General features: G+C 32.8%; 3 protein-coding genes across 9 annotated transcripts; 1 reads left to right on the top strand and 2 right to left on the bottom strand.

Annotated features, from left to right (window-relative positions):
- Nucleotides 1–57: 57 nt before the first annotated feature.
- On the bottom strand, nt 58–13,069 carry LOC138943768 (probable serine/threonine-protein kinase DDB_G0282963). Of its 5 annotated transcripts, XM_070314734.1 has the most exons (20): nt 12,834–13,068; nt 12,020–12,215; nt 11,708–11,766; nt 11,330–11,513; nt 11,062–11,234; nt 10,511–10,627; nt 10,181–10,306; nt 9,981–10,120; nt 9,445–9,800; nt 8,506–9,337; nt 8,011–8,314; nt 7,126–7,905; nt 5,810–6,721; nt 5,272–5,640; nt 5,062–5,162; nt 3,629–4,743; nt 3,138–3,351; nt 2,322–2,426; nt 2,123–2,248; nt 58–1,207 (listed from the first exon to the last, which is right to left on the bottom strand). In XM_070314734.1, exons 2-20 carry the CDS (start codon nt 12,188–12,190, stop codon nt 672–674), a joined length of 6,720 nt encoding a protein of 2,239 aa, XP_070170835.1. In that variant the 5' UTR covers nt 12,191–12,215; nt 12,834–13,068; the 3' UTR covers nt 58–671. The 5 variants fall into 5 exon arrangements, with proteins under 5 accessions (XP_070170835.1, XP_070170810.1, XP_070170828.1 ...); XM_070314709.1 differs by having other exon boundaries at nt 9,445–10,120; nt 12,834–13,069; XM_070314727.1 differs by having other exon boundaries at nt 8,011–8,239; nt 9,445–10,120; nt 12,834–13,069.
- A 488-nt stretch (nt 13,070–13,557) lies between these two features.
- Ugp (UDP-glucose pyrophosphorylase) lies at nt 13,558–25,299 on the bottom strand. Of its 3 annotated transcripts, none has more exons than XM_070314695.1 (10): nt 25,042–25,299; nt 16,288–16,524; nt 15,827–16,009; nt 15,493–15,698; nt 15,337–15,412; nt 14,991–15,137; nt 14,748–14,886; nt 14,541–14,678; nt 14,247–14,413; nt 13,558–14,135 (listed from the first exon to the last, which is right to left on the bottom strand). In XM_070314695.1, the coding sequence occupies exons 1-10, from the start codon at nt 25,063–25,065 to the stop codon at nt 13,923–13,925; spliced, it is 1,530 nt and encodes a 509-aa protein (XP_070170796.1). In that variant the 5' UTR covers nt 25,066–25,299; the 3' UTR covers nt 13,558–13,922. The 3 variants fall into 3 exon arrangements, with proteins under 3 accessions (XP_070170796.1, XP_070170802.1, XP_070170793.1); XM_070314701.1 differs by lacking the exon at nt 25,042–25,299 and adding an exon at nt 22,959–23,156; XM_070314692.1 differs by lacking the exon at nt 25,042–25,299 and adding an exon at nt 20,004–20,110.
- A 695-nt stretch (nt 25,300–25,994) lies between these two features.
- Dcps (Decapping enzyme, scavenger) lies at nt 25,995–27,770 on the top strand. The gene is made up of 4 exons (XM_070310811.1): nt 25,995–26,648; nt 26,734–26,879; nt 26,986–27,322; nt 27,449–27,770. Exons 1-4 carry the CDS (start codon nt 26,267–26,269, stop codon nt 27,628–27,630), a joined length of 1,047 nt encoding a protein of 348 aa, XP_070166912.1. The 5' UTR covers nt 25,995–26,266; the 3' UTR covers nt 27,631–27,770.
- The last annotated feature ends 208 nt before the right edge of the window (nt 27,771–27,978 follow it).

Below are 27,978 nucleotides of genomic sequence, written 5' to 3'. Positions count from 1 at the left end.
ATATGGCACGATAAATTTTTCTATTTTTTATGGTTAAAAACAATAAAAGCAGCAAAATGCATTTTGGATGATTTATTTGATGGCATTACGGCGCATTCGTCGATCAGTAAATATATATCTTGATATACTGTGTACAATGCATATTACCCATAATTTATATCAGTTCTATTTTCGTACTATATGATCTAATAGAAGCTTTCATAGAAAGAAAGATAACTTGTATTACAGGTTTAATCTAATAGAAACAATGCAAAGTCTTTTTAAATTATATATGAATAGAAAAACTGCATATAAACTATACAATAATACATTAATCAAATATATATTATTATATCTACATCTTGCATTTTTTATATACTTGCTTTGAATATAAAAAAAAGCAATTTGTGACAAAGAATTAAATATAAATATCATAGATCATTGTAGTTTTTGATATTTATCATCATGCAATCCACCAGATTTGATAATCGATTGATGATAAAAATGTCGTTATTATCGTTTGTCACACATTATATCTATATTTTTTTTCTTACAGTCTACCGAAAAGAAGTTTAGTGTAAACCGCGATACTGCATTATGTCTTATGTGTATGACATTTATGGTAAGCATCGTTATATATATACGAAGAGAACGTTTACTTTCGTCTCTGTCTACTATGAGCGCATACAGAATCATTGTAAAATATTTAGCTGTCCGCTACTTGTGGCATAGATCATCCCTTGACCTGGCTGCGGTGCCCATCTAATGCAGTTTAGACTGATGTAGCCCGAGGTTTCCCGGGTGCTTTGCAACAATTCCCGAATAAGCACCATACTTTCTCTGTTACGTTTAATGTCCAGTTCGGTTCTCATTCGTATTCGCCAGTCTTGAATGTGCGGCCTGTAACCGCTGGGTGTAACATTGTTGTTATTTCGTCGGGAAATATTATTCGTAGAAATATTTTCATCGAGAATCTCGTCAGAGCAATCGTATGCAGATTCGACAGTCGAATCCGTCGATGAAACATTTTTCTCGTCGTCAGGCTGTTTTTCCTTTAACTTATAGATTAGAGCCATCGGAAACGGCCTGGCAGGGATATGAACCCTGCGTGCCAAACCTACTAAAAGATGCTGTTGCGTTGGTGACATCGAGACAGATACTACCGTTTGATCAATTTTTGTCGAATAAATCCTTTCTCCCAGTGTTTCCCATTGCAGGCTGTAAATACCTAAGTCGAACGCAATAAACCATGCTTAATCTTATCTTTTCACAAAATAATCTTAACAAAAAATTTTAGTTTATTTTATTTAGTTTGTGCATAATATGAAAAGTTGCACAGAAATACAGAACAAAAAGAAATATATTCAGTATTTATTGTACTATTCTGATATAAAATACTAGAATAGTATAACCTTTAAAAAGTTACCATTTAACAATATTTTCCTATATGGTGTTATTGAAGTGAAAAAGATGCGATATAAAAATAAAAAAAGATTTTCTCTTTAAGATGAAAAAAGCACTAAGCTGTATGCATTTGCTGAAAAAAAATGTTAGTATTTTGAAATCTCTATATTATGTTACACATTTGTATCAAAAAATAAATAAATGTATGTGTGTGTGTGCGTGCGTGCACGTGCGCGCGCGTGTGTTGTGTATAATATTGTAATTAAATTTTAGTAAAATAAAATTATTGATATGGCAGAGAATGATTCTATATGAAAATGATACTCAAAAATATAAAATAAAATCTTTTGTATAAACTTTGCTTTTGAGAAAATTGATTTTAAAGATTAGAATAATAATATATTTTCTTTAATTTTATGCTCGCATGCATAACTTTCAATGATTACATTATAAATAGATGAATTTATTTTAACAGCACAACTCTACATAAAAAAACAATATTATATTTAAGAAAATGGAAAAAATTTTGATATATTTTACAAATTTGTTCAACAGAAAGAGTTTCAAATATTTTCTAGTATTTTTTCCAATAAAGAATATAAAATCTTTTTATCTTTGACAATATTAAACAATTTATATTAATCTAAATTATCTAAATTAAAAATTAAAAACAAGGTTTTTTTGAGTAAAATGATTAGTTTTCCAATCCCATTACTAAAATGAATTAATATGTATTTACCTAACATGGTAGTCACATTTATACGACCAGATGGCGAAAGAGTCGCTAGCAATTTTCCATCTGCAGATATATCGATACAGGCATCATTATGAATCTTACATTCGCGCACCACGACGTTTTTGTCAGCTGAAAAATCGTATTAGCTCAATGACATATAAAGAAAAAGTTTCATTTATATTTTCGATGCTATTTTACTCACGATCCGTAATATCAGGTATATCACCATTAGAAAAATCCCAGGCTTGTACTCGATAACTCTGCACTTCCAATGCTGAATTGAACGGCATGCCCACTGGTATATGTTCTAAGAAATAATTTGTGCATATCTTCATATGTTGCATTTATACATAAATGTTGATTCAAAGATTTTATAGTTTTTAGATAATAGAATGTTTTCTAACTAGTAGTGACTTCACATAAAAAAATAAAATGCCAAGAAAATGTAAAATACAATTTTTTTCCATATGAGCTTTTGTTTTTTAGAAAATTATTTTGGGAAATTGGATAATTAATACTTTTTAATAACGTGCATTAAAAATAATTAAATAATAAAAATTGTTTAATGCTAATTAAAATATATGATTAAAAGGCTTACCATCTTAAAAAATAACAGAAAATATTTAAAGTTTGTTGCAAACACATTATTTGTGTATCATAAAATGTTATTTCTGGCATTAATTATCTTTAATTTCTTAATGAAGAATATTATATTTCTGTTCTCTTATTCTGACAAAATTGTTAAAATGGATAGATTATAGTTCTATGGCATAGCATCGATATCAAAGTTATGCACAGGCTTAAAACAAAACAAAAAAAATATTATTAATTTTCCAATTTTTTAATTCTATACATTTGATTAATTAAAAATAAATCTTTACATAAGAAAATATTATTCTCCTTATATTTTTTATCTATATTTTTCTTACATGAAATTATTCTCTTTCTAATTGTACCAAAGGAATTACTTTGTATATCGATACATGTCTACTTTAGTGAAAAAAATGAAATAAATTACCAATGTCCAAATATTCGTTATCGTTTGCAGGATCTTGTCCTCCCTCTCCTTCTCTTCCTCCTGTTCCTCCGCCAGTTCCATCGTCGCCACCACCACCACCACCCCTAGGATTGCCACTAGTACCTTCTCCAATCCGTGATCCTCCATTAGCCATGAGTTCGGAATAACGAGGTATAAAAACGGGCCCAAATCGATTGCGCCAAAACGCCAATACCTAAAAGATTTTACAATTAATAATACCATATATAGAAAGAATCTTATCTTTTTCGCAATGATTGAATCACATTCATTAATTCAAAGATAGTCAAGATAACAAAGTGATTAATAAGAATGGACGTGTTTTGTAAATCATACATTATATTTATGGATTATTAAAAATTCATGACATTATGAAAAAAATATGAAATTAATTGTTGTATAATAATCGATTCTACATAAATAATCGACTAAGATTATATATATGTATAAAACCAGAATTTAATGTATTATACCCTATTTCTGCTATTGTTCGACAATCCAGTCCAATCTGGCCCAGATTGTACTGTTGATTCGTTTGTTCGATCATTGTTTCTGGTGTCATTATTGTTGTAGAGGAAATTATTGATTAAATATGGAGGAATCATATGCGACTGCAGAATCGGCGGTGTGTTGCGTCTTCTTCGAGGATTACCGGATAAATTGTCGAAATCATTCACCGGTACGCTGTTCACTTGCAATTCAGGCACGTTGAATTCACGTCGAAGTTGTACACCCGTGGGTGTATTTACGAGTCGAACTCGACGTCTCTGCTGCGGCGATCTGATGCTGCTTTGTTCGTCTCCCGACGAATAAACATAACTTCTCCAACTTACGTTGGAATGACCGGTACTCCTTTCTTGAGAGTTTCTCGATTCATCGGCGCGTCTTCTCATTGCTGGTTCGGATACTGTGGCATTTCTGTAATTCCGAATTAGATAGCTGTCGTTCAAGTTTCGCGATTCGCGCGAATGATGTGCAGCATCGATCATTCGATTTTCAATTCCCGTTCTGATCTCATCATTGTCGATTGAGCTGCTACTCTGGATTCTTTCCACGATACTCTGCACTTCTGCTGACAAAGCGTGTTCGGAAGTCGAATGCCGATTATCTTCGTTTTGAGCGTTATCGTCGTAATTGATATCATCGCTATTGTTGCTGCTAGGTACAGCTACTACCGGATCACTTTGGCTCTCGGACGAATTATTATTAATATTTTGTCTTCTCTGGCGAAACACTTGCATCAATTGTTGTCTCACTTCTTGGGTAAGATCACGTCTATTTCTGTTTATCGAGAAAAGATCCTCCACGGAATCCACACTAGATGTACAGGGCATGGAGTGAAAATTCGACGAAAATTCGCACTCTCTATACAGATTTATATGCCTCAGCATGTCATTGTCGCGATCATTCTCTGTCTGTAGACTACTATCGACGCTATTATTACGCGTTCCCTCATTCTGGTTGTCGACTGACAAATCGGTAGTAAAAGATCTATATTGACTAGATTCCAGTTCGCGTCTTGTTATCACTAATTGTGCTAGCAATAAGTCTGTTAATTCCAGTGCCAAATGTAACAGCACATATAGTTCTAAAAAAAAATAAGAATTCCAAAATGTGAAAAATGTTTTCAATATAAAATTTCATATTTTCGAGAAATCCGAATTTAAACTTATTTAAGCTCAAAGATATAGCAAAAAATATTCGAAATTTCTTCGAGGCTTTATAACTACATATAAAAACATTTTATCTTATTTATCCTGTTTAATTTTTTCAATTTACTTTTTCATGTAGAATTATTATTTTTCAAATTGCAATATTAATAACTACAATGTTAACACTATAATGTTTTATATATAACCATATAATCTTTTATAATATAATAAACTTACTATAAAATTAAACTTACTATACATTTGTTCATAGAGAACATTGCTTTGGGAGCCATTTCCTGATCTTGTTACTTCGAAGAATTGGATCAGGGATCTCACCATCAAGCCAAGGACTTGTCTGAAACAATATATATTCATATTAATATATGTTGATTATTCATGGGTCTTCCATATGACATGTTTATGATCGATATTTATATGATCGAATTAATATTATTATTCTTCACCTAGCTCTCAATCTTGTAGCTTCACGAATCTCTTCCATTTCTCGATTATCGTTATCCCTACTAGCTTCTGATCGACGATTATCACCATCCGATCCTCTATTGGTATTACTATTCCGAGCTAAGGCTCTTTGCTGTCGGACCAACGTTTCTAGTCGTAGAATCATCTTTTGTAAATATTCAGATGTGTTCGAGCTTCGCGTTCTATCTATATCCACATCTAAACAGTCGTTATTATTGCTACTATTACACTGAAATGTATTTCTACGTAAATTCCATGGTCTTCTAACATGCTTGCAATGACGACACGGATTATTGGATTGAGTTCTAAGATTCTGTCTCACGAGTCTGTCTCGATGCAACTTTAAACGTCTGAAAAACAAAATATATCATTAGAGACATTATGATCGGTTTAGAAAGACAATATATAGTGTGTTTGCTTTTATGTTTCTACTAGCTAAAAATATAATTGTTTTAATATTTTTAAAACCAAACACGCTGTATATTTCTTTAGAACATATTTGTATTTCTTCAGAAGCACCTGAGAATTGTCTGTTTACTATGTTGTCTATTACAATTATTAGCAGATGATTCGAGCGACGATGCAAAAGCTGAGTTCGCTCCATCTTGATTCGCTGAATCTTGCGAAAGGGAATCGACGGTGATATCATCATTGCTGCCATTACTGTTGTTATTGTTAGCAGTTGCTTCATCCATCGCGGTGTAATTAGCATTCGTGTCCGATACTTGGGTCGATCTGCTGGAACTGGCGCGATCGATACTATTGACGAAACTCGAAATGCTTGGTAACGGTTCAGTTGTTGTCGTTATCGCAGTAACGGCTGGTAAATTCGAGTTAGCTCCGATATTCGATACAACGCTGGACATACTGGGTAACTGCACGTCGCCGTCGGATGTTACATTGGCATATGTATGATCGTCATTTTTCGCTCGCGGCGCGACATTGGCGACGCGAGAATCACAATTCTGACAGCGTGACGTCAGCCGTGCGTATAAACCGTCCAACATCTCGTTCAGTTTGAGACGCTGCATCCGTCGTAATTCGGTGTCACTCGGCAAGAGATTCGAGAGACTTATATTGGTCGTGCTCTCGATGTTACGATTACCGAACAACGTGGGCTCGTCCTCGTAATTTTCGGTTATTCCCCTCGAAGTTGACGGTTGATTCTGATCTATGTACGATCTTGTGTCGCGATCATTTTCGCTGTTCTCTCTCTGATAATTCTCCAGAAGAGCTTTCTTAAAATTCTTTGCAGATTCGTTCGATGAACTCGCAGCCGAAGTTGATGGACCAGGATTGTCTCTTTGCGCTTCAGTTTGATCATTATTCTGCCTTTCTATGCGAACTGTCACGTGTAACGATCGTATTTGTCGTTGTAGATCTTCCCACATTTTGCGCACTTGACACAACTGAACTATCTCTAACCGTGCTCTGTTAATGAAATTAAGAAAGATTGTTATTTTCGTCTCAAGATCAACAAGAACAATGAAAAATATGTTGTAATTGTACTTTTATTTTAAATATAATTATTTTCTAATACTATTTTATATTAGGTAATATGTTTCAAAAACCGCCTTCTCTCATAAAAAAAAAAAAAAAAAAAAAAAATCATGCAATGATTCTTTTAAAAATTGCGTTTTTGCAGTTATATTTTTTATTGATATCATCATACATATCAGAATCCACGAAAAATCTAACTAAAAAGCATTTAGATAACTATTATGTTGTTTATTGTTAAAATGTTCATTTGTAAGTTTTCGTTTAAAAGACACATTCCAATTTCAAATGCTGATCTAATAGATCCTCCCAGAAGAGTCGTACTTTCGTGAACTTACCGGCACAAACGATGCATGTTGTCGATGTGACGACTAAGCAATTGAATTCCTTGCCGAACTCCTAATGAACTTTCTCTCGGATCTATATTGCCGGTACCGAGTATTATTGGATCTATATCGCTAGAGTCAAGATTTGTGTCATCTATATTTCGTTGATCCTGATTTTGCTGCTGTTGTTGTCTATCGATTACCGTCGATCGATTGCTCTCGCAATTAGCAGCGTCAGCGATTCTTACTGCAACAGGATCGTTAACTCTTTCCGTTAATTCTACTGTATCCGCTACGTCTGAATTAGATATTTGCGAATGAACACTGTTAGAACCGTTGCCGGAGGGTATTTGATTTTGTTCCATTCTCTGTGATTGGTTTTCTCGCAAACTTCTAAATGGAAACAACGGCGGTTGTTCGTAGCGAGTAGGATTTGCAGATACAGGCGATAACAGGTGATTTCTTTGATCTCTATGTCTATCGTTAAAATTCTGATCCCCATTTTCCGATAAAGATCTCGATTGAGTTCGCTCGTTTGGTAAGTCGTTGGTGTATTCCGAGTTTCTGCTCGAATTATCCAACTGTATCCATCGGCTGGTCCATCGACGAGAGTTTGAATTGCTATTGGAATTTGTATCGTCCAAATTTGAATCTGAATTACTGTTCTCTTCAAGGAGCCAATATCCATTCTCCGAATCATCCAAAGATACTTGTTGCCCAGTGTTGTTGTTTTCTATCCGATCTGCGTGTAAATTTCGCTGGAGAGCATCCAGCATTTTCCTGAGTGTATTTCTAAATGTTAAAAATTTCGAATAAACATACAACAATAAAGAAGTCTTCTTATAAAATAAAAAAAATATATATAATATATGATCAAATATGAAAATTTATCCTTGCCTATTACTGATATCTTGAGATCTCGATATTTCTTGCAAATTTTGTATGTTTCTTGATGTCCTATTTTGAATATTATTTCCATCTGATTCGTTATTTAAATTATCAGGGAATCTATTCCTGTTACTTTCATTTAATCTGGGAGAACTAGTTGGCACTTCTTGATTCTGCGAGTTTGCTCGTTGCGTGGTGGATTTAGGTACGTTTGGCTGAAACGCTGAATGACTTGAAACTGTAAAATTAGATGCACCATTATGGGATGTCGATGCTTGGGGATAGCTTTCGTCACTCGAAGATGAGCTATCTCCTAAAATAATATAAATAAATTTATAATCTATAATGTATGAAAATATTATATTAATTTGTATATAAAATTATAGGTATGCATATGTAAATCGAAATATTTTGTCGAATTTTGATAATACGAGTATATGGAGATTTAAAAAGTCTCTGTTCTAAAGAATTTTATCTATATTTCTATTTATATAAAAATATTACCGATATAGGATGTTAACATTATTGGTCCTAATTTGCGCTTTCGTCGTCTCGGCGGTTCGTCCTCTATGTTTGTGGCATCGTATCGTCTTCTCATGGCTCTCCCCGCATTTCTCGACAAAATATTCGTGTGCTCCCTACTATTCGTACTTTCGGGCCATATTGCGCCGTTTTCTTCATTTTCTCCGATATAACTTGTGCTAGGAAATACAGTAGATTCGTGTACCCTTGATGTTGCGGAACTGGTACTAGGTAATTGTCCGTCGTTTTGCGTAAGTGCTCTCCATTCGGCATCGTTTAAATTCACCTGCGAAGGATCAGTGGCGATGTGACGATTTCGTGGCAGAAAACCGTACATCGCGAATTCGTCTCGCAATCGTTCAATCCTGGAACTTGTATTAGTAAATTGCGCCTCCATATTATTAAGCGCTTCGATCTCGTCATTGAGAGCATTGCGAAGTAACTGGAGACGAGTATTACGGTTGTTGGAATACTCGAATAAAGTTGTTGTTTGCCGTTGTAATCTCTCTCGCAATTTCTGCAATCGTACCAAGCACGAACTATTATTTTCGGCAGCGGCGTTCAGAGCCTCCCTCAAATTATGAAGGGTGGTTCCGATCTCCTCTTGCTCGCAACGTTCCATCAATAATCGCTGGTATCGTTGTAGATGCCTCTCCAGATTCGTATTATTCGCTTGGGCGCTGGAGTTCAATTCGTTTCTTAATCTTCGTATAGATGATTCAGTCGCCGCCGATGATTCGTTTCTGTTGTTATTAGACTCTTCCAAATTAGCTGATGTTTCTGGCATATCCATAGGATCTGTGCCACGATCGATCTTCAAACGAACAATTAATACATTCTTAATATAAGCTACATTTCAGAAAAAATATTTTCCATGATTGGAAAATTAGACAATAATATATATATATATATATAGCTCACCATATCTCTGTTTCTGGAAATGTCAAAGTATCGTCTTACGAGCGTCACATATTGATCAACGAGATTTCTGTAGCATAAATTGATCCTCCTTTCCGGATCTTGAACACTCCTTCCGCGCATTCTTTCGTCCCACACGTTGTTCAATCGCTCGTATAATGTGTCACTGAGATGAGAGGTATTTGTTGCGTTAGGTTCTCGATCGCGACTCCTCATTGAACTATTCGGAAAATCGTCGTCGTTGCTGTCGTTCGCCGATCTGTTTTCGACATTGTCCGCATTCGTCGGATTCCCGGGTGGGCGAGGAGGATTTCTCGTGATATTCGGTGAAGATGTAGCTTCGTTAGTTTGATTCAGTTCTACATCGTAAGGCAGAAAACTATTACGACGAATCTCAATTGTTACAGTACCAGATGGAGTACTTGCAGATTGAGCATTGTTACGAAACGATATAGCGGTTCTAAGTTGTCGTACTAGCTCATGATGTCTATCGTTGCATCTACGATGGCACGAGGGCCATCGTAACATAGACATTGTACCTTCGGATAGATTACGTCGCCGTTGAAACCGCGCCTCTTCCTGCCGTGTACTGTTCCTGAACTGTTGATGATGGGCAAATCGCGAGAAGCTAGACATTTCGTGACCTCTGCGCATAAACAGATACGCACTGAAAAAATTTCTATTCAAATTTCGTACAATCTCCGACAAATCTTGATTTAATTTTGCATAATTTAAATACCGGGAAGTCCTATCTGGGGTGTAATTATCCGTCGATCCTCTTCCGTATATAGAGCTATGATTCCACATGTGCCAAGGTGAAAGCTCAACATCCGGAAAGCCTTCTCGCGGCTGGTACCTAAAATTCCTATTTTTTGGGAAGGAAGGAAGTTATAATACATACATATGATACAATATTCATTGCTCAGTTAATATAGTATCTTAACATCCAAATTTTTAAATAAAGCTATGAAAAAAAATGTTCTGATAGCGCAATGTCAACACCAGACATATATCAAAAATTTATTTTTATGTGTAATATATATAATATACAAAATCATAATGTTCTTACACCAAACTAGTTCTAAGTAATTGTCCCACAGGAGCCCGATCCCATTGTGGTTGAACTTGTGGTGTATTTGCAATTCCTGTGATTAGTTTTCTTCCTAAATTGTCAAAAGCTACATATCTGTAATTTTTATAAAGCTATCAAATATTAAGTTGTATGAAATAATCTAAAATAAGTCGAAGAATTCAGAAACACATACAGTACCTATAATAAAAATTAACTTGTAATATTTTTATTTATATCAATATCATTCAAAATGATAAGCACACGAGAATATTGACAAAATAAATAAATATCGCAGATTGTAATATGAATATAATTAGCAGAAAGAAAATAATCTATATTGCTATTAAAATTGTAAGTTGATTGATGAAACACACTTTGTCTATTTATACAAATATTTTTTCTTCCTACATTTTTCAGTTGTTTTTTTCCTTAGATCACTTAAGAAAAAAAATACTTTAAGAAAGGCATAAATTGTTCTTATTGTGCCATTCTCACAATATTTTTTTCTATCATACTAGTCTGTACAATCTCAATTAAGAAATAGATACCTCACTTTTTCCTTATCAGTCTTTGTAGCAGCTACAGCAAAAGGTTGAGATTTACTCCAATCCCAGAAATGAATTTCATTGTATGTCGCTATAACTAATAATCTTTCAAAGGGGTGAAATGCAAGTGAAGCGATTACGGTATGACTATCAGCATTCCAAATTTCGCTACCACCCTACACAAACAAATTCATATTACAAATCTTTAGGTCCACACTTTCATAATTTAGTATTAAAATATATTACACAGTTTAAAGAAAATTGTACTCACGCTTAAATCCCACACACGAACTTGACCTCCCAAGCAGCCAGATGCTAAGATTTGATTGGAAGATGGATGGAAAGCTATGCACCACGGAGTACGTGGATGTCCAGACAGAATTTTAATGTTTCTTCCAGTTGAAATTTCCGTGATATAAACATTGTGATTCCCATGTGTAGATGCCACCATAGTCCTAAATTTTATTTTTTTATGTATAATCTCATAATTTTTTATAATATTCCCAATATTTTATTACAACAAAAAAAAAAAAAGAAAAAAATTACTACCACCTATTACTATGTGCATATTATATCCTTCTCTTCCCTTAGTATTACCTTCCGATGATTATGATAAAGTATGTTACTGTATTTAGCTTTTGTATCTTACCCATCAGGACTGAAAACCATCAAAAATGTGGCTCTAGGAACACCAGGTAAACTACATTTCTATAAATAAACAAAAAATACTTATTATCTCTTTTGTGCTATATAATATTTAGCATTAGATACATCATTAATTAGATACATTAACTTAGCTATTAAAAATTGATAAAAAAACTAATATTGTTGTTGTCTATTTTATCAGACAAGATTTACTGTTGCATTAAATACATTTTGACTTTTACAAATTAGAGATATCAACTAAAAATAAACACTAGTAAAATTGTATGAGTACATGTATAGTCATATAAATACATACTAAATCTTTATGATCTTTTAGCACTAGATTTGCTTCAGCTATTGGCTCCAATTCACGTGTACTTGTTTTATGAGTTGTATGTAATCCAAAATCTCTCAGCATTAAATTGCGCAATATATTGCGCGATTTGCCACAATGGAGTAATTCTGGCCTCTTTTTAAACTTCCCCATTTAGGAGAGATTGTTCTTGCAAGTTCTGAAATGAAACACAAAACATTATAAATGCAATCTCTAGATAGAGATTCAATCTTCTATTTAAAAAGACATAACTAACTTTGCAAATATTTTTTATTTTATTATATTTTATTTTATTACTACTTTTTTCCTTGTTTCATGGTTTATCTTTTATTATATATATATATATATATATATATTCAATTATCAAAATTTTGTTTTAACATGTAAAAAAAATGAAGAATCAATAACATAGATAGAAACACTTTCAATCTTTTAATTAATAATACAATCGTTTTGCCAAAGTATCCCGAATTACGTATAAAGCTATAAGTCGTTAAGGTAGGTTAGACTCGAAAGTCTATACTAAATATAGTGAAATCTTGACAATGCAATTAGACGCGAAAGAAATTAACGATTAATGTATAGCTTATATATATTATATACGGATGCGACGTCGACGCGATTAACAGCGTTCGCTAATGAGATCGATCACACCGAGACGAGCTAATTGCACACTGATCGCTGGAAGTAACACGTCGCTTGGAAATAGCAAAGAATAAATCGAGATGAATTCGCGGCTGTCGCGTAGTTGATACTCGTACAGCCGTCTCTCTTGTACAGAAAAACATCCGTTTACCTGCGAGAATTATAGTTTTGTTGGAACGACGGATATGAGCGAAAAAAAATAAGCTTCACTTCACGTATACGACAAATGTATCTCCGATAGCATATTCTATATTCTATCGAAACATCTTTTCGTCCTCCATTAGCTTCATTCGAGCTAATACACGAAATACTGAATCAGCGAGAGTTAGGAGTTGGGAGTTGGGAGTTGGGAGCTCTGTTTTCGCGACCGATTAAATTCGTCGTGCATCGCTAGATGACGTTTGCGCCATGCTAATCTTTTTGCCTGATCTCTTACACAATATTATATGATAATATACGTATATATAATAAATAATTCACAATTTCTTTTTTCCTTTTTATAAAATTCTCACATCAAAATAAAAATACAATTTTCAAAATTAAATTTATGTCCAATTGTGAAAAATGAGTAATATCTTAAACTTTGATTCTTTTTGTTATTTTTTTATTTATAATGTTATATATATTATGTATATATGTTATATATATTATATTTTCTGGTTATAATGTTATATATATATATATATATAATGTATCTATATATGTATAATATGTATATTTTTTTTTATTTTAGTAATGTCATCATAGATGATTTAAAAAGTAAAATTTATTGTATATAACTTTCAGTTTTTAAATTATTTGTGCTGATGTATTTATTTAGCACATCTAATGTTAACCCTAAAGAGGCTTTCTTTTCCACAAATAAATTATTAAAATTGAAAGAGTATGCATTTATTTTAATATACCATACCTAATATACCATAATAATATAATATATAATATAATAATATAATATACCGTAATAATATAATAATATAATACCATATAAACTTCGATCACTTACATAACATAGTATATATTTTATATATAATTTACTTGATACTTTATAGAGAGTTGCGTTAGTTCTTATGTACAATAAATTTCCAATAAAATATAGTATATCTGTATATATATACAATTAAATTGCTTGACTAGTTAATTTAAGATACATGATGGCTGAAAACATACAGATATACTATTCTCTCAAATATTTATATATAAATTCTGCAAGATAACAAGATATTACGTTTTCTGTTGCAATTTAGTGATCTAATATGCGTAGATTACCCGATACAATCTTATTTTCTAAAACTGTTCCAGAAGGTAGATCTATACGTTCTCCATGATTGGCAATTATAATAACCGTGCCTTTCAGTGTCACCCCTTTTCCAAAAGTAACATCGCCCGACACTGTCAAGTGATCCAATTCAAGGAGGTCCGGTATTGTCGGGAATCTAGTCAAAAATTCTTTTACCTGTAGATTAAAAAAAAAAAAAAAAGATTGACAATAAGATCGATCATTATGATAAAATTAAAAAATTCATAAATTAATAAAGAGTAAAATAGGAATTCAGTTTATACCGACTTTTGAAAAATGATTGTCTCCCAACTTGATGAGAGGTGTTGTGGGAAACATTCTTTGAGGACTCATTACGAGAGATCCGTTACGTAGAATATACAGATTGCTCATAACAAGCATCAGATCGGAAGTCTTTTTCACTGGCAGGAATCTACTGCGTGGCACATTAATACCTGCAATATTAAATACACAGTTTTAACTAAAGATGGTTTGCTCATGAGGTCGATATTTAAAAATGGTAGTTTCTAAATAAATTATAGAAAGATAATTTGTAGTTAACAGTGTCGTTTTCAAACTTACCAATACTTCCTTCAAATGATTTCATAGCTGCTCCCACAGCTGTTTCAAGTTGTATTATATTTAGACCATTTGCGAAAGTTTTGTTGTTTACTATTATCTCCATATTCAGCACGTTTTTTTCAAGTACTCTCTCAATGGCTAAAGAAATAGCGCTCGTTAATTACAATTCTAACATTTATTGTCAGTATTAAACCAAAAAATACATACCATTGAGTTTAATCCAAAGATTATTAGTATTGAAATATTTAAATGTTTTGACAGATTTGAAATCATCAATATGATCCTTAGGAACTTGAGCTATTTCAAGAAGACGAAGTTTGTCCTCATATTTTATAAGCGTACCACCCTATGTACATATATACATGAAATAAAGTATACAATTACAATTGTCACTATCTCCAAAGAATTCCGATGATGATTTTAATGAAAATCCGAATAATTTTAACGTACTTTGACATCCGCTCGTGTCTTATCGGTTACTTCCATAACAAATTCAAGATTGGATTCTGGTACTTCACTTAACAACGATTTCAAGATTTTAATATCCACCGTGGCACCGAGATTATCTATATTCGAGATAAAACAATATTCACGGCCCTGAAAAAGATTTTCTTCAGTGGATTATCATTGGGTGCGTTCAGGAGACACAACCGTTGAGTAGCAATCGAACGTGATTGGTTCTTACTTCTAGAACCAACAAATCAACGTCGAGTGTTGACAAGACGATGCTCAACAATTGTGTTTCCTGAACGCGCTCATTGTTATTAATGAGCATTAAAAAAACAAAATCTCATACCTCCTGAATAAACTTTTTAAGTAAACCAGAATTCTGAAAGCTCTCATAAAAATCTCCGTGACCAGGCGGATACCAACTATTGACAGATTATATATTATTTAACGTGTGATATAGTTAAATGATATTAATAATACCTTTATATAAAAATCATCTTACGATTCTATATCCTCTTCGACTTGACTATGCTTAGCTATCGGAAGTAGAGAATCCCTATTTATACGCGGATAACAACTCTGATTAAAAGTATAAATATCTATATCGATTCCCTTGTATTTCCTAATTATGCGTTGCGTATCGTCATCCGTGTTAAATGAATTCATCAATATAAGTGGCACGTTGGCGTTGTACGTTTTATTCAGGTGCTGTTAATGGAGATTATTAATTATTATAATTATATAACTATGATAAAGAAAAAAAGAGAGATATAATGAATGTAACGTGATCGCACATATATATGTTATAAGTAAGTGATAATTTAGTATTAAAATACCTCAATTTGTTGAACGGTGAGATCCAAAAAAGTCAGTCCATTTCGCACAGCGATGACGGATTTCGGTCCGTGGCATCCCATGCTCGTTCCGAGACCGCCGTTTAATTTAACCACAACCAATTTATTCAGTAACGCCTTTATCTCGTTATTTTCCGGTGTTGGTAAAGAATTATAATCTTTGACCTGCAAATTAAAGTAAATTAATTAAAATAGAAAAACAAATAATGCGTTTTCAAAATTTCTTAGAAGATAATTTAAGACGATATCGTTCAATAATATGATATAAATAAGCTTTTCCTTTCTTGTCTTACAATCCTTAATAGTTTCGTTTTTAATTCACTAAAATTAACAATAGAATTTATTAATTAAAACGGACTAATAGAATACTATTTAAATTTCTTTGAGAAGAAAAGAAAAGTTAAATACTTTTCTAAAAAGATTTTTTTATACGTGATTCTTACCGCATCTTCGGGCAGTTTTTGAATGTGATTCCATTCTAAGGACGGGCCCTCCTCCTGCAGGAATCGCTCGAACAGATGCTTGAATCCGGCGAATTGCCGGCCCATTATCTCTTTCTTGTCTTCGCGGGCGGTCGTCTGCAGTTTCTCGAGTTCGCGTTGCAGCTCGACCCGTGCATCTCTCTTCGTACGCTCGCGAAACGCCTGCGTATCTGAAGAGTTGCGTTGGTGACAGCGAACCTGCGGAATTAACGAAAGTAGACCAAGATTTTTTTACCTATTCTCCTTATGAAATCCTCTCCCTCCGTTCCAGTAAATCGATCGTCGAACGAATGCAAAAGCGCACGCATGTTGACTTTTAAAAAACACAGCAGCCGTAAAAAAAATAATTACAAAAAAAAGAAAAATAAATTGTATATAAGATGATTGGCGTCTATATCGGTGACTGTAGTCGTCCTTTAAAAATTCGTTAAAATCTCCTCCGAGATCGTTGGAGTAAAATTCTCGTATAGAAATGCTGCGTGCGTTGTAATAAATTAGACGTTATAATATATATAAATGAGAGAACTCAAAGAGATCTGTCCTTCCTCCTTTTTTTTGTCTTCGACGCGCAACAAATCGTCGTTTGTCCGAAAATTATCGAGAACGATTGTGTCGTACACGTTCGAGAAATCTCGAAAGAGGAATGACAGAAATGTACTGTTAGGTAAGAGCGTGTTTCGACAAAAAAAATTAATGCCGACATGAGTCGCATATATATACTACGAGGACAAATATAATGCAAGTCTAAAAAGTAACGATTAGCATGACAATGCAATTACGAATAAATTAGTTACGATAAAACGTTATTTCATTCTGAGATTAGCAAAATAAATATTTTTCGACATATTCATTTTTCTCGATTAAAGGAATATCCAAGAATGATTAACGTTTAATATCGGACATCTCCGCGGCATCCTTTGATTATTATATGTATTACGGCTAAGCATAAGTGGATATTTTTGAGTGAATAATAGATTTAATCATAATCACGATCTTGTTTATTTCACTTGAACAGAAATCCGAGTTTAATGTCTAACCTTTAGAAATTTTGCTCTATTCTCGAGGAAAAGAAAAAAAAAAAAAAAAGTAGACAGCATGGCGGCATTTCGTCAGCGATATCTTGACTCAAGTAAAAAAGTCCACTGATAATATGCTTAAATATGGTAAATTTATTTTTAATTATGGATGAGACAATAATGGCGAAATGTATAATATGATTTTTTATTTAAAACCTCAATTTTTGAGTATACCGAGATAATATTCTTCCGTTTTATTTCACGATTTATATTATATATAAAACATTCTATAAATTAAAACCTAACTGTTCGCAATAAAAAACAAATATCTGTCATTACAGATAATTGACATTTTTTAACGATTGGACGTGTATTAACAAATAAATCTTCTCGTCCTTTTGTATAGAGACTCTCGATGACGAAACAATAACTGATACTTAGATAATGTTGGCTTCTGTTAACCTTTATACGGGTTATGATAAGATAATTTCAAGAGGAATAAGTTCATATCATAAAAATGTTATTTTTTCATTTCGAGTCATAATTCTCAGAGTTCAACTATTTATGATATTCTTCCTAAGGAAATTTTTTTTTTTTTTTTTCAGAAAGATTAATTGCAAACTAAAATATAAGTATGTAAATATTAATGATAACAGGTGTTTTTTTGTAAGATAATAATCAAAAGAATGTCAGACATTTCGATCCGCTTAGAATTTTTCTCGGTGAGATAACTAAATTCGAGATATATAATCGTCGTTTTCACAATTATTTGTTACAAATACAAAATATATCTCATTGTACATGTCAAATATAATTGCGAAAAAGATAATAAAAACCACACTGAAAAAGACTTCTGATTAGTTTTTTTATCATATATTGTACATATATATATATTAACGGAAAATGAAATACCAACACCAAAAAGAAATAAATTTACTGAGATTCCTCGCAATATTCGACGTAAAAAGTTACAAGGATAGAAGAGCCAAAAATTTAATAGTTTACGATATTTCATAGTTTATGTAAAATTATGTTAAATTAAAATATAAAATATCTCGTAAATTATTAAATTTTTAGCCATCCAAAGTTTATAACATTATAAGTCGGATATTGCGACGAATCGATCTATATAAACAAATTAAGAATGGTTCCATTCAAAAAAATGAAGATTATCTTGAAATAACTTTATGATCTTCACCCAAGGTGAAACTAATAAAAATCATCGTATGTTCCCCTCAAAATCATAAAACTTTTGTACGAAATATTTTTCAATGAAAGCCTTGCTTTTAGAGAAATATCAATGCGTTATTTAAAATGATTTACCCTGTATATGTATATCTTGATACACACATTTCATATATTTTCTAATGTATATCTCTCATATCTGATCTATTCTGACATAAAATATAAAATATTCCTCCCTTCCCCTCCTTCTCTTATTAATCTTTATACCCCTATTCTGCAATTTTTAACGACAAATTCGCTATCTTTATGCGTCGTTGCGCAACTCGTTTCCGGTATGTTTTAGTTGAGCACCGACACATGTAACGATAACGACATTGTCGTTACGAAGTTAGAGAATAGGCTTCAATTGATTCTAATCTTGCTATTGCAGTTCTCGCGTTTCCTTTAGAAGGACACAATTTACAAATTAGAGAACAGTCGTCGCTCTTGAAGAAAATAATTGAAATGATACTAAATGATAAAAGCGCCATAAATTGTTCGATCGCCGAGAGTTAACAAATGCTTACATCGCAGTATGACGCATTTGAATCAGATTAGCCTATCATTAGCTTATGTAACAATAGATAAAGCATAAATGCTTGAATAAATCATTAATTCTTATTAAAGCATTCGAGTTTTTTACTTCTACCAGTATCCTAAATAACTCAAAATATCTTTCAACAAGATTTTTCGTTCAAGACGCAATTAAAAAGATTGAATATAAGAATTCGTCTATTAGAAGCGCATTTTGAAAATAATTCTTATCTCATATACATAATTTACAGAAAATATATGTGTATGTGTGTGTGTGTGTGTATAAAATTACAAAAAATTATTTACAGAACATTATATACAGAAGATGTTTGCGTATCCATACATATAAAAGTACATATTTACATAAATGCGAAAATTACAATATGTTACAATATACAAACATTCGCTGCTCTGTTCATGTGTGTGATTTTGCTAGAATTAAAATCTTATTTTAATTTTCATTTCTACGCAAAAAAAAAAAGAATGAAAAGAACTAGAAGACTTTCTGTTTACGTTTTATACAGGTCGCTTTATATACAAATAATGACATCTGTGAAACTTTAATGACATAATTTCTCCTTGAATATGTTTCTCTTCTCCTTCTTGGTAAACTGATAACAAACACCTGTGGTTATCGCGAACACGAGGATTTATATCTCGTATCGTGGCAACAATAATCGAGGTTTTCTCAGAGAAAAAATATATTATATACGCGATCGCGATCGATACCGACCATTTCTCGAATATTAAGCGAATTGAATACAATGTCGGTTTTTTGCGCAAAATCACACTGTTTACGATAGGTTTTGAAGGATATTTCGACAGAGATCTCTCGCGCAATCGATATCGCGGTTGTGCTACTCAAAAGAAGTTTATATTCCTATTATATCCAAGCTAACTTACTTGTAGCAGGTGCTCCATGAAGTCGATCTTCTTGCCAATTCTCCAAGGCTGGACGATGATTGGCGAATACGACGGCATCGTACCGCGCGAGATTTCGTCGAAGCGAGATAATTAGAAAGATCGCGCTTCAATCGAAGCGCGTTACTCCAAATATATCTTTAGCGCACAAGTAAATTTCGCGGGAATTACAAAGAGATATATCTACGCCGTATGTTCTAGACCAGAAGCGACAATTCTTTTTAAATCAATGATACATTAGAATCGCCGATATAACGTTTTATATCGTTCGACAAAGTTGACCTTTTGATTCTGAATAAATGAATTATGGAAGCTTTCTTGTTTTTTATCGTCTCTAACGTCATTAAGCTCGCTTAATTTAGATACATGCACATAAAAATGATAAATTATTCATTAAGTTGAGTGTACAAGTGCAAATATTCTTTCATATTTGACATATAATTTATTTTATTACTAGGCGTCAAAAGATATATTTGATGTGATTAAAAATAAATATATCAATTCGTCCCACGTATTATATCATTAAATACATTTAGAAAACGTTTACGAAACCAACATGTGCTTCCTAGATCATTTTTAGTCATACGACGCTTTTTTTTGCCAAAAAAAAAAAAAAAAAAAGCATCTGGCTATCGGGCGTCAATCAACATATCAGATGTCAGCATAAATGAAAAGATACTTTCAACCACATTATACATATACAGGGTGTCCCATTTTAAAAGTTCCACCCTCATAACTTTTCAGGATCAACGTTTGAAGGAAAACGACTCCTATAAAAGTTGTAGCTACAAGAATATGTAATGAAAAATAGGGGTTCCATTCAAAAAACGGAAGTTGACCTTCGAATAACCTTGAAAATGACCTTTAATGTTAAATCCAAGATCACTATTAGATAGCCCCCTTTGTTCCCTATAACTTTTATCCGAATCGTTTTCCTTCAAACGTTGATCCTGAAAAATTATGAGGGTGGAATTTTTAAAATGAGACACCCTGTATAATAGCATATTTGACGCGCTTCTCTAGAATATGTATAATTTATTAAAATTTTATATGTATCAGATATATATACATATTTTATATATATATATATATATATATATATATATAATTAAAATATATTATATGATGGTATCATTGATTTGATCTTGGATGAAGGTCATGAGGTTATTTTAAGCTCAATTTCATTTTTTTAATGTAACCATCCTAATTTGTTATATAAATTGATTCCTCGCAATATTCGACGTAAAAAGTTATAAGGATAGAAGAGCCAAAAATTTAATAGTTTACGATATTTCATAGTTTATGTAAAATTATGTTAAATTAAAATATAAAATATCTCGTAAATTATTAAATTTTTAGCCATCCAAAGTTTATAACATTATAAGTCGGATATTGCGATGAATCGATCTATATAAACAAATTAAGAATGGTTCCATTCAAAAAAATGAAGATTATCTTGAAATAACTTTATGATCTTCACCCAAGGTGAAACTAATAAAAATCATCGTATGTTCCCCTCAAAATCATAAAACTTTTGTACGAAATATTTTTCAATGAAAGCCTTGCTTTTCGAGAAATATCAATGCGTTATTTAAAATGATTTACCCTGTATATGTATATCTTGATACACACATTTCATATATTTTCTAATGTATATCTCTCATATCTGATCTATTCTGACATAAAATATAAAATATTCCTCCCTTCCCCTCCTCCTCTTATTAATCTCTATACCCCTATTCTGCAATTTTTAACGACAAATTCGCTATTTTTATGCGTCGTTGCGCAACTCATTTCCGGTATGTTTTAGTTGAGCACCGACACATGTAACGATAACGACATTGTCGTTACGAAGTTAGAGAATAGGCTTCAATTGATTCTAATCTTGCTATTGCAGTTCTCGCGTTTTCTTTAGGACACAATTTATAAATTAGAGAACAGTCGTCGCTCTTGAAAAAAATAATTGAAATAATACTAAATGATAAAAGCGCCGTAAATTGTTCGATCGCCGAGAGTTAACAAATGCTTACATCGCAGTATGACGCATTTGAATCAGATTAGCCTATCATTAGCTTATGTAACAATAGATAAAGCATAAATGCTTGAATAAATCATTAATTCTTATTAAAGCATTCCAGTTTTTTACTTCTACCAGTATCATCATCCTAAATAACTCAAAATATTTTTCAACAAGATTTTTCGTTCAAAACGCAATTAAAAAGACTGAATATAAGAATTCGTCTATTAGAAGCGCATTTTAAAAATAATTCTTATCTCATATACATAATTTACAGAAAATATATGTGTGTGTGTGTAAAATTACAAAAAATTATTTACAGAACATTATATACAGAAGATGTTTGCGTATCCATACATATAAAAGTACATATTTACATAAACGCGAAAATTACAATATGTTACAATATACAAACATTCGCTGCTCTGTTCATGTGTGTGATTTTGCTAGAATTAAAATCTTATTTTAATTTTCATTTCTACGCAAAAAAAAAAAGAATGAAAAGAACTAGAAGACTTTCTGTTTGCGTTTTATACGGGTCGCTTTATATACAAATAATGACATCTGTGAAACTTTAATGACATAATTTCTCCTTGAATATGTTTCTCTTCTCCTTCTTGGTAAACTGATAACAAACACCTGTGGTTATCGCGAACACGAGGATTTATATCTCGTATCGTGGCAACAATAATCGAGGTTTTCTCAATGAAAAAATATATTATATACGCGATCGCGATCGATACCGACCATTTCTCGAAGATTAAGCGAATTGAATACAATGTCCATTCGGTTTTTTGCGCAAAATCACACTGTTTACGATAGGTTTTGAAGGATATTTCGACAGAGATCTCTCGCGCAATGGATATCGCATGTGCTACTCAAAAGAAGTTTATATTCCTATTATATCCAAGCTAACTTACTTGTAGCAGGTGCTCCATGAAGTCGATCTTCTTGCCAATTCTCCAAGGCTGGACGATGATTGGCGAATGCGACGACATCGTACCGCGCGAGATTTCGTCGAAGCGAGATAATTCGAAAGATCGCGCTTCAATCGAAGCGCGTTACTCCAAATATATCTTTAGCGCACAAGTAAATTTCGCGGGAATTACAAAGAGATATATCTACGCCGTATGTTCTAGACTAGAAGCGACAATTCTTTTTAAACCAATGATACATTGGAATCGCCGATATAACGTTTTATATCGTTCGACAAAGTTGACTTTTTGTTTCTGAATAAATGAATTATGGAAGCTTTCTTGTTTTTTATCGTCTCTAATGTCATTAAGCTCGCTTTATTTAAATACACGCACATAAAAATGATAAATTATTCATTAAGTTGAGTGTACAAGTGCAAATATTCTTTCATATTTGATATACAATATTTATTTTATTACTAGGCGTCAAAAGATATATTTGATGTGATTAAAAGTAAACATATCAATTCGTCCCACGTATTATATCATTAAATACATTTAGAAAACGTTTACGAAACCAACATGTGCTTCCTAGATCATTTTTAGTCATACGACGCTTTTTTTTTGCCAAAAAAAGAGCATCTGGCTATCGGGTCAATCAACATGTCAGATGTCAGCATAAATGAAAAGATACTTTCAACTACATTATACATATACAGGGTGTCCCATTTTAAAAATTCCACCCTCATAACTTTTCAGGATCAACGTTTGAAGGAAAACGACTCCTATAAAAGTTGTAGCTACAAGAATATGTAATGAAAAATAGGGGGTTCCATTTAAAAAACGGAAGTTGACCTTCGAATGACCTTGAAAGTTAAATCCAAGGTCACTATTAGATAGCCCCCTTTGTTCCCTACAATTTTTATCCGAATCGTTTTCCTTCAAACGTTGATCCTGAAAAATTATGAGGGTGGAATTTTTTAAATGAGACACCCTGTATAATAGCATATTTGACGCGCTTCTCTAGAATATGTATAATTTATTAAAATTTTATATGTATCAGATATACATACATATTTTATATATTATATATATAATTAAAATATATTATAAATTTGATATCAGTGATCAAGAAACACAGATATTGTCTCGTGCCAAGTAAATGCGTTTTTATCTTTTTTGAAAAAATAAGTTTTTAGAAATTAAATACAATGTTATCTATAGAAATATCTTTAGCTGCATATCGGTCACTCTGTTATAAACGTATATTTAAAATGCACCTAATAGAGAGCCTCTAGGAGAGAGAGAGAGAGAGAGAGAGAGAGAGAGAGAGAGAGAGAGAGACGCCAATCAGCCATTTCGTGATTGGCTGCTAGCCAATATTATGCTTAATATATGCCGATTTGGTTATTGCGACGTCTATGCAGAGCAGATGGGATACGAATTCTCGGCGATATCAAAAGGTTATATTACGCATATTAGAAAATATAATGCGTAATATAACCTCAAAAATTTGATATTTTCGGTCCGAGAATTCGTATTCCATCTGCTCTGCATTGGCGTCGCAATGACCAAATATATTATGCCAGCCAATCACGAAAAGGCTGGTTGGGTTGGCGTCTCTCTCTCCTAGAGGCTCTCTAGCACCTAACCTCAATAAATTCGCACATATATTGACAACCGAACAATAAAGAAAATTATTTCACCGAGCGCTCAGAAGAAAAGAAATACGAATAAATAAATCTTCAATAGAATACCATAATTTGTCTTCTATTAGCCTATCAACTTTTATGAAGTAAAATAAAGGAAAAAAATCAAATGTTTGAAAGAGTGGAAGTGAGAATGACAGAATATGCGAGAGAAGAATATAAAAAAAAAAAACTAATAATATATAGTATAATCTGAAAAGATTTATTAATATAATAAAATCTGAGAAGATTTATTTACATAGTAAAGCCTGAAAAGAGATACATTTGCATAGTAAACCCTGAAAAAATATTTCTATATGACATATAATAGTAAAGCGCCTGAGAAGATTTATTAACATAATAAAGCGTGAAAAGATTTATTCTTGAAATTTTCACTTTACCTTTCTGTCATCGACTTGCAACATTTTCTTTCTTGAACACTCGTCGTAATTGTACTAACAATAAGTACAAGTATGCCCTTCACACTGTAGTGAAGGTCACAACAGGTCACAGTACCTAGTCGAAACCTACCACTTTTGATAGTTTTCCAAGTTCTTGCTATGCAGTTACCTAAGCACTGTGTGAAATATTCAACATTATTACGACAGACTTCGTGTATTTGCTTTGAATATTTTCAGCCGCAAAAATGTGTGTGTGTACGCCGGCATGTATACGTATAGGTGTATTCTTTGATACGTTGATATTGTAAACGTCAACTGTACCGGTGAGCCGGTGACATTTGCTATTCTATGCGTTTTGTTGCGTTTTGTTGCCGCTAGAATGCGCGATTGATGCTACAAATGGCCGCGAATCGTTTGACCAATCAGGACGAAAGGAGCTGAAATTTCTTGGTCAATCAGGGCCTCGGTACAAAAAAAGGAATAAGGAACAGGGAATAGAGAACGGAGAACAACCACAGTGGAGGGAATGCGCCATAGATATAATATATCTAGACCGAGTGTTGAGGAGTGAGAGTCGAAGTGCACGTAGAAAAGAACATACTCTGTTTCGTGCTCCTTGCGTTCTCTCTCGCTCGCACGTAGCATGAGCGCTATGTTATGTGCGAGCGAGAGAGAACGCAAGGGGCACGAAACAGAGTATGTCCTTTTCTACGTGCATCTTTATCCCACTCTTTAAATGAGGGGTCTGTTCTTTGCAGCTGAACTGGCTGCACTGGTTCAGAGTTTATCTTTTTCTGTCCCTATTGGAAGGAGAAGGATGGGCTCTGAACTGGTGCAGCTAGTTCAGCTGTAAAGAACAGATCTAAAGGCAAACGTTCGGTCTAGAATCTAGATATACTATGTCTATGGAATGCGCACACAAATGTACGCGCATTCCCTCCAATACGGTTGTTCTCTGTTCCCTATTCCCTGTTCCCCGTTCCTTATTCCTTTTATTGTGCTAAGGGTGAGGCCCTCAAACGCTTCGAAATTTTTGTAGCATCAAACGGAGCGCATCGCCAAGTGTCTCAAAAGGGACAGGAATCCATAAGGAAGAAAGAATACGCTTTCCAACGTGACTCTTTTTTATTACCGGGCAACCTTTTGCATCTCTGTCTCTAACGCGTACCAAGTGTTTCTTTTATTATTTTTGAGCTTATTAGTTGTTTATATAACGTGACGCGCTATGGCAGAGAAATGTACAAACGTCAATGACAAAGATAATCCACCGGCGAAGAAGGTAAAATTGAACGATGAAGACGCGATCGAGAATACGGACGGGAGAGACACGAGCGAGAATGATGCGACACGCGAAATAGAACTGAACCTGTCGAATTTTAAAGTGACGAGGGTACTGCAAAACAATTGCGTACGGAAGTCGATATGCGTAGAAGGAACGTTCGAGGATCGCGAAGGCTCGGCGATCGTCTTGCTCGAACAGAAGACTTTCCCTCCTGACAAGTTGATTTTGGAGAAAGGTTTCTTCGACGAGAAAACGCTCTTCCGAAAGCATTTCACCAATGATATTTACAGGAATTACGATTGCTTTCCCACCGAGGAGTATAACAGTACATCGATTTGTCGATTTTTCACATATTACTGTATTGGTTATATATTCGTTTACAAACAAATGCATTTTCTCTATTTCTCAAGGTATACACACGACCGTGATATATCCTGCTACACAGAATCATATCGAGAAATATAAGAGACAAGAATTATACATAATAGATGAAACGTATGAACTTTATCAACAAGTCACTCTTCCTTATATAGAATCAAAAAGTCTAAGTTTGGAGGTATATATAGAATTTATCTAAAATATAATACTGAATCACTTGGCATGATTTCACACTTGAAAATCGGCATTACATAATTTCTTTTTTTATATTGCTTTTCTTTCAGTGGATAACAAATATCCTGGAGCACAAAGCCGAACAAGAAAGTATTATCTATGAGGACTCTGACAAAAATGCTGGTTTTGTATTGGTGACAGATTTCAAATGGGATAAACAGCTAGATACACTAAAATTATTGGCTCTGCCATTTCAAAAAATAACTTCACTGAGAGAATTGAACGCTTCTCATCTTCCTTTATTAAGAAATATACGAGATGCTGGGACATTGGTAATTAGTAAAAAATTCAATATACCTGCATCACAGCTTAGAATATATTTCCATTACCAACCGTCATATTATTACCTACACGTACATTTCTGCTATCTTATGTTTGAAGCACCAGGTAAGTCAATATAATAAAACTATAAAAGTAACTGATAATTTATCATAAAAAAGAAGTATTTGTCAAATAATTTAGGAATGAGTGGCAAGTATTTATAACTGTAGAATCTTATTTTCTTTTATTTAGGAATATATGTGGCAAAAGCGCATCTTTTGTCAACAGTTATAAACAATTTAGAACTGATGTCGGATTATTATACAAAAGCAGTTCTTTCGTATATAGTATTTAAAGATAGCCCGCTCTATGAAAAATTTAAATCTCATGGAATTCTAGAAAAATCCACATGTGAGACATTAGACTGTAAATAATGTAAATGAGATTGCTTTATATATATATATATCGAAAAAAATGTAAGTTAAGTTTTTTATTTGACTATTATTTGATAAAGAATTATATAATATGTATTTTATTTACTATTTTATAATAAGAAAGGCGATACAAAACATGCAATATTATTAATTAAAAACAAATAAAAATATTACATTAAATCTTCAAATTAATAGAAAACATTTAAAATCATGATTATCAATGGTTAAAAATTTTTTATATTGGTCAAATATTTTTTATATTATACATAATACTTATAAAAATTATATTTTTCTGAAAATTTTAATGTATATATTTTCTACAAATAAATAAGATATCGCGCTTATTTT

The sequence above is a fragment of the Polyergus mexicanus genome, unplaced genomic scaffold (assembly GCF_030449975.1).
Source record: "Polyergus mexicanus isolate NDT 795.1 unplaced genomic scaffold, iyPolMexi1.0 SCAF_2, whole genome shotgun sequence".
Classification (NCBI taxonomy): domain Eukaryota; kingdom Metazoa; phylum Arthropoda; class Insecta; order Hymenoptera; family Formicidae; genus Polyergus; species Polyergus mexicanus.
This window is presented reverse-complemented; position numbering and strand designations above follow the sequence as displayed.

Excerpts from the sequence above, each read along its gene's own strand:
- LOC138943768 (XM_070314709.1), bottom strand. The coding sequence starts at position 12,190 with ATGGGGAAGTTTAAAAAGAGGCCAGAATTACTCCATTGTGGCAAATCG. Across the intron at positions 11,514-11,707 it reads ATGGTTTTCAGTCCTGATGG|GACTATGGTGGCATCTACAC; the intron begins GTAAGATACAAA and ends AATAAAATTTAG. Across the intron at positions 10,121-10,180 it reads ACCCCAGATAGGACTTCCCG|AAATTTTTTCAGTGCGTATC; the intron begins GTATTTAAATTA and ends AAATTTGAATAG.
- Ugp (XM_070314701.1), bottom strand. The coding sequence starts at position 23,036 with ATGTCGTCGCATTCGCCAATCATCGTCCAGCCTTGGAGAATTGGCAAG. Across the intron at positions 15,413-15,492 it reads GTCGAAGAGGATATAGAATC|TTGGTATCCGCCTGGTCACG; the intron begins GTAAGATGATTT and ends ATCTGTCAATAG. Across the intron at positions 14,136-14,246 it reads GAGACAATCATTTTTCAAAA|GTAAAAGAATTTTTGACTAG; the intron begins GTCGGTATAAAC and ends TTTAATCTACAG.
- Dcps (XM_070310811.1), top strand. The coding sequence starts at position 26,267 with ATGGCAGAGAAATGTACAAACGTCAATGACAAAGATAATCCACCGGCG. Across the intron at positions 26,649-26,733 it reads TCCCACCGAGGAGTATAACA|GTATACACACGACCGTGATA; the intron begins GTACATCGATTT and ends CTATTTCTCAAG. Across the intron at positions 26,880-26,985 it reads CAAAAAGTCTAAGTTTGGAG|TGGATAACAAATATCCTGGA; the intron begins GTATATATAGAA and ends CTTTTCTTTCAG.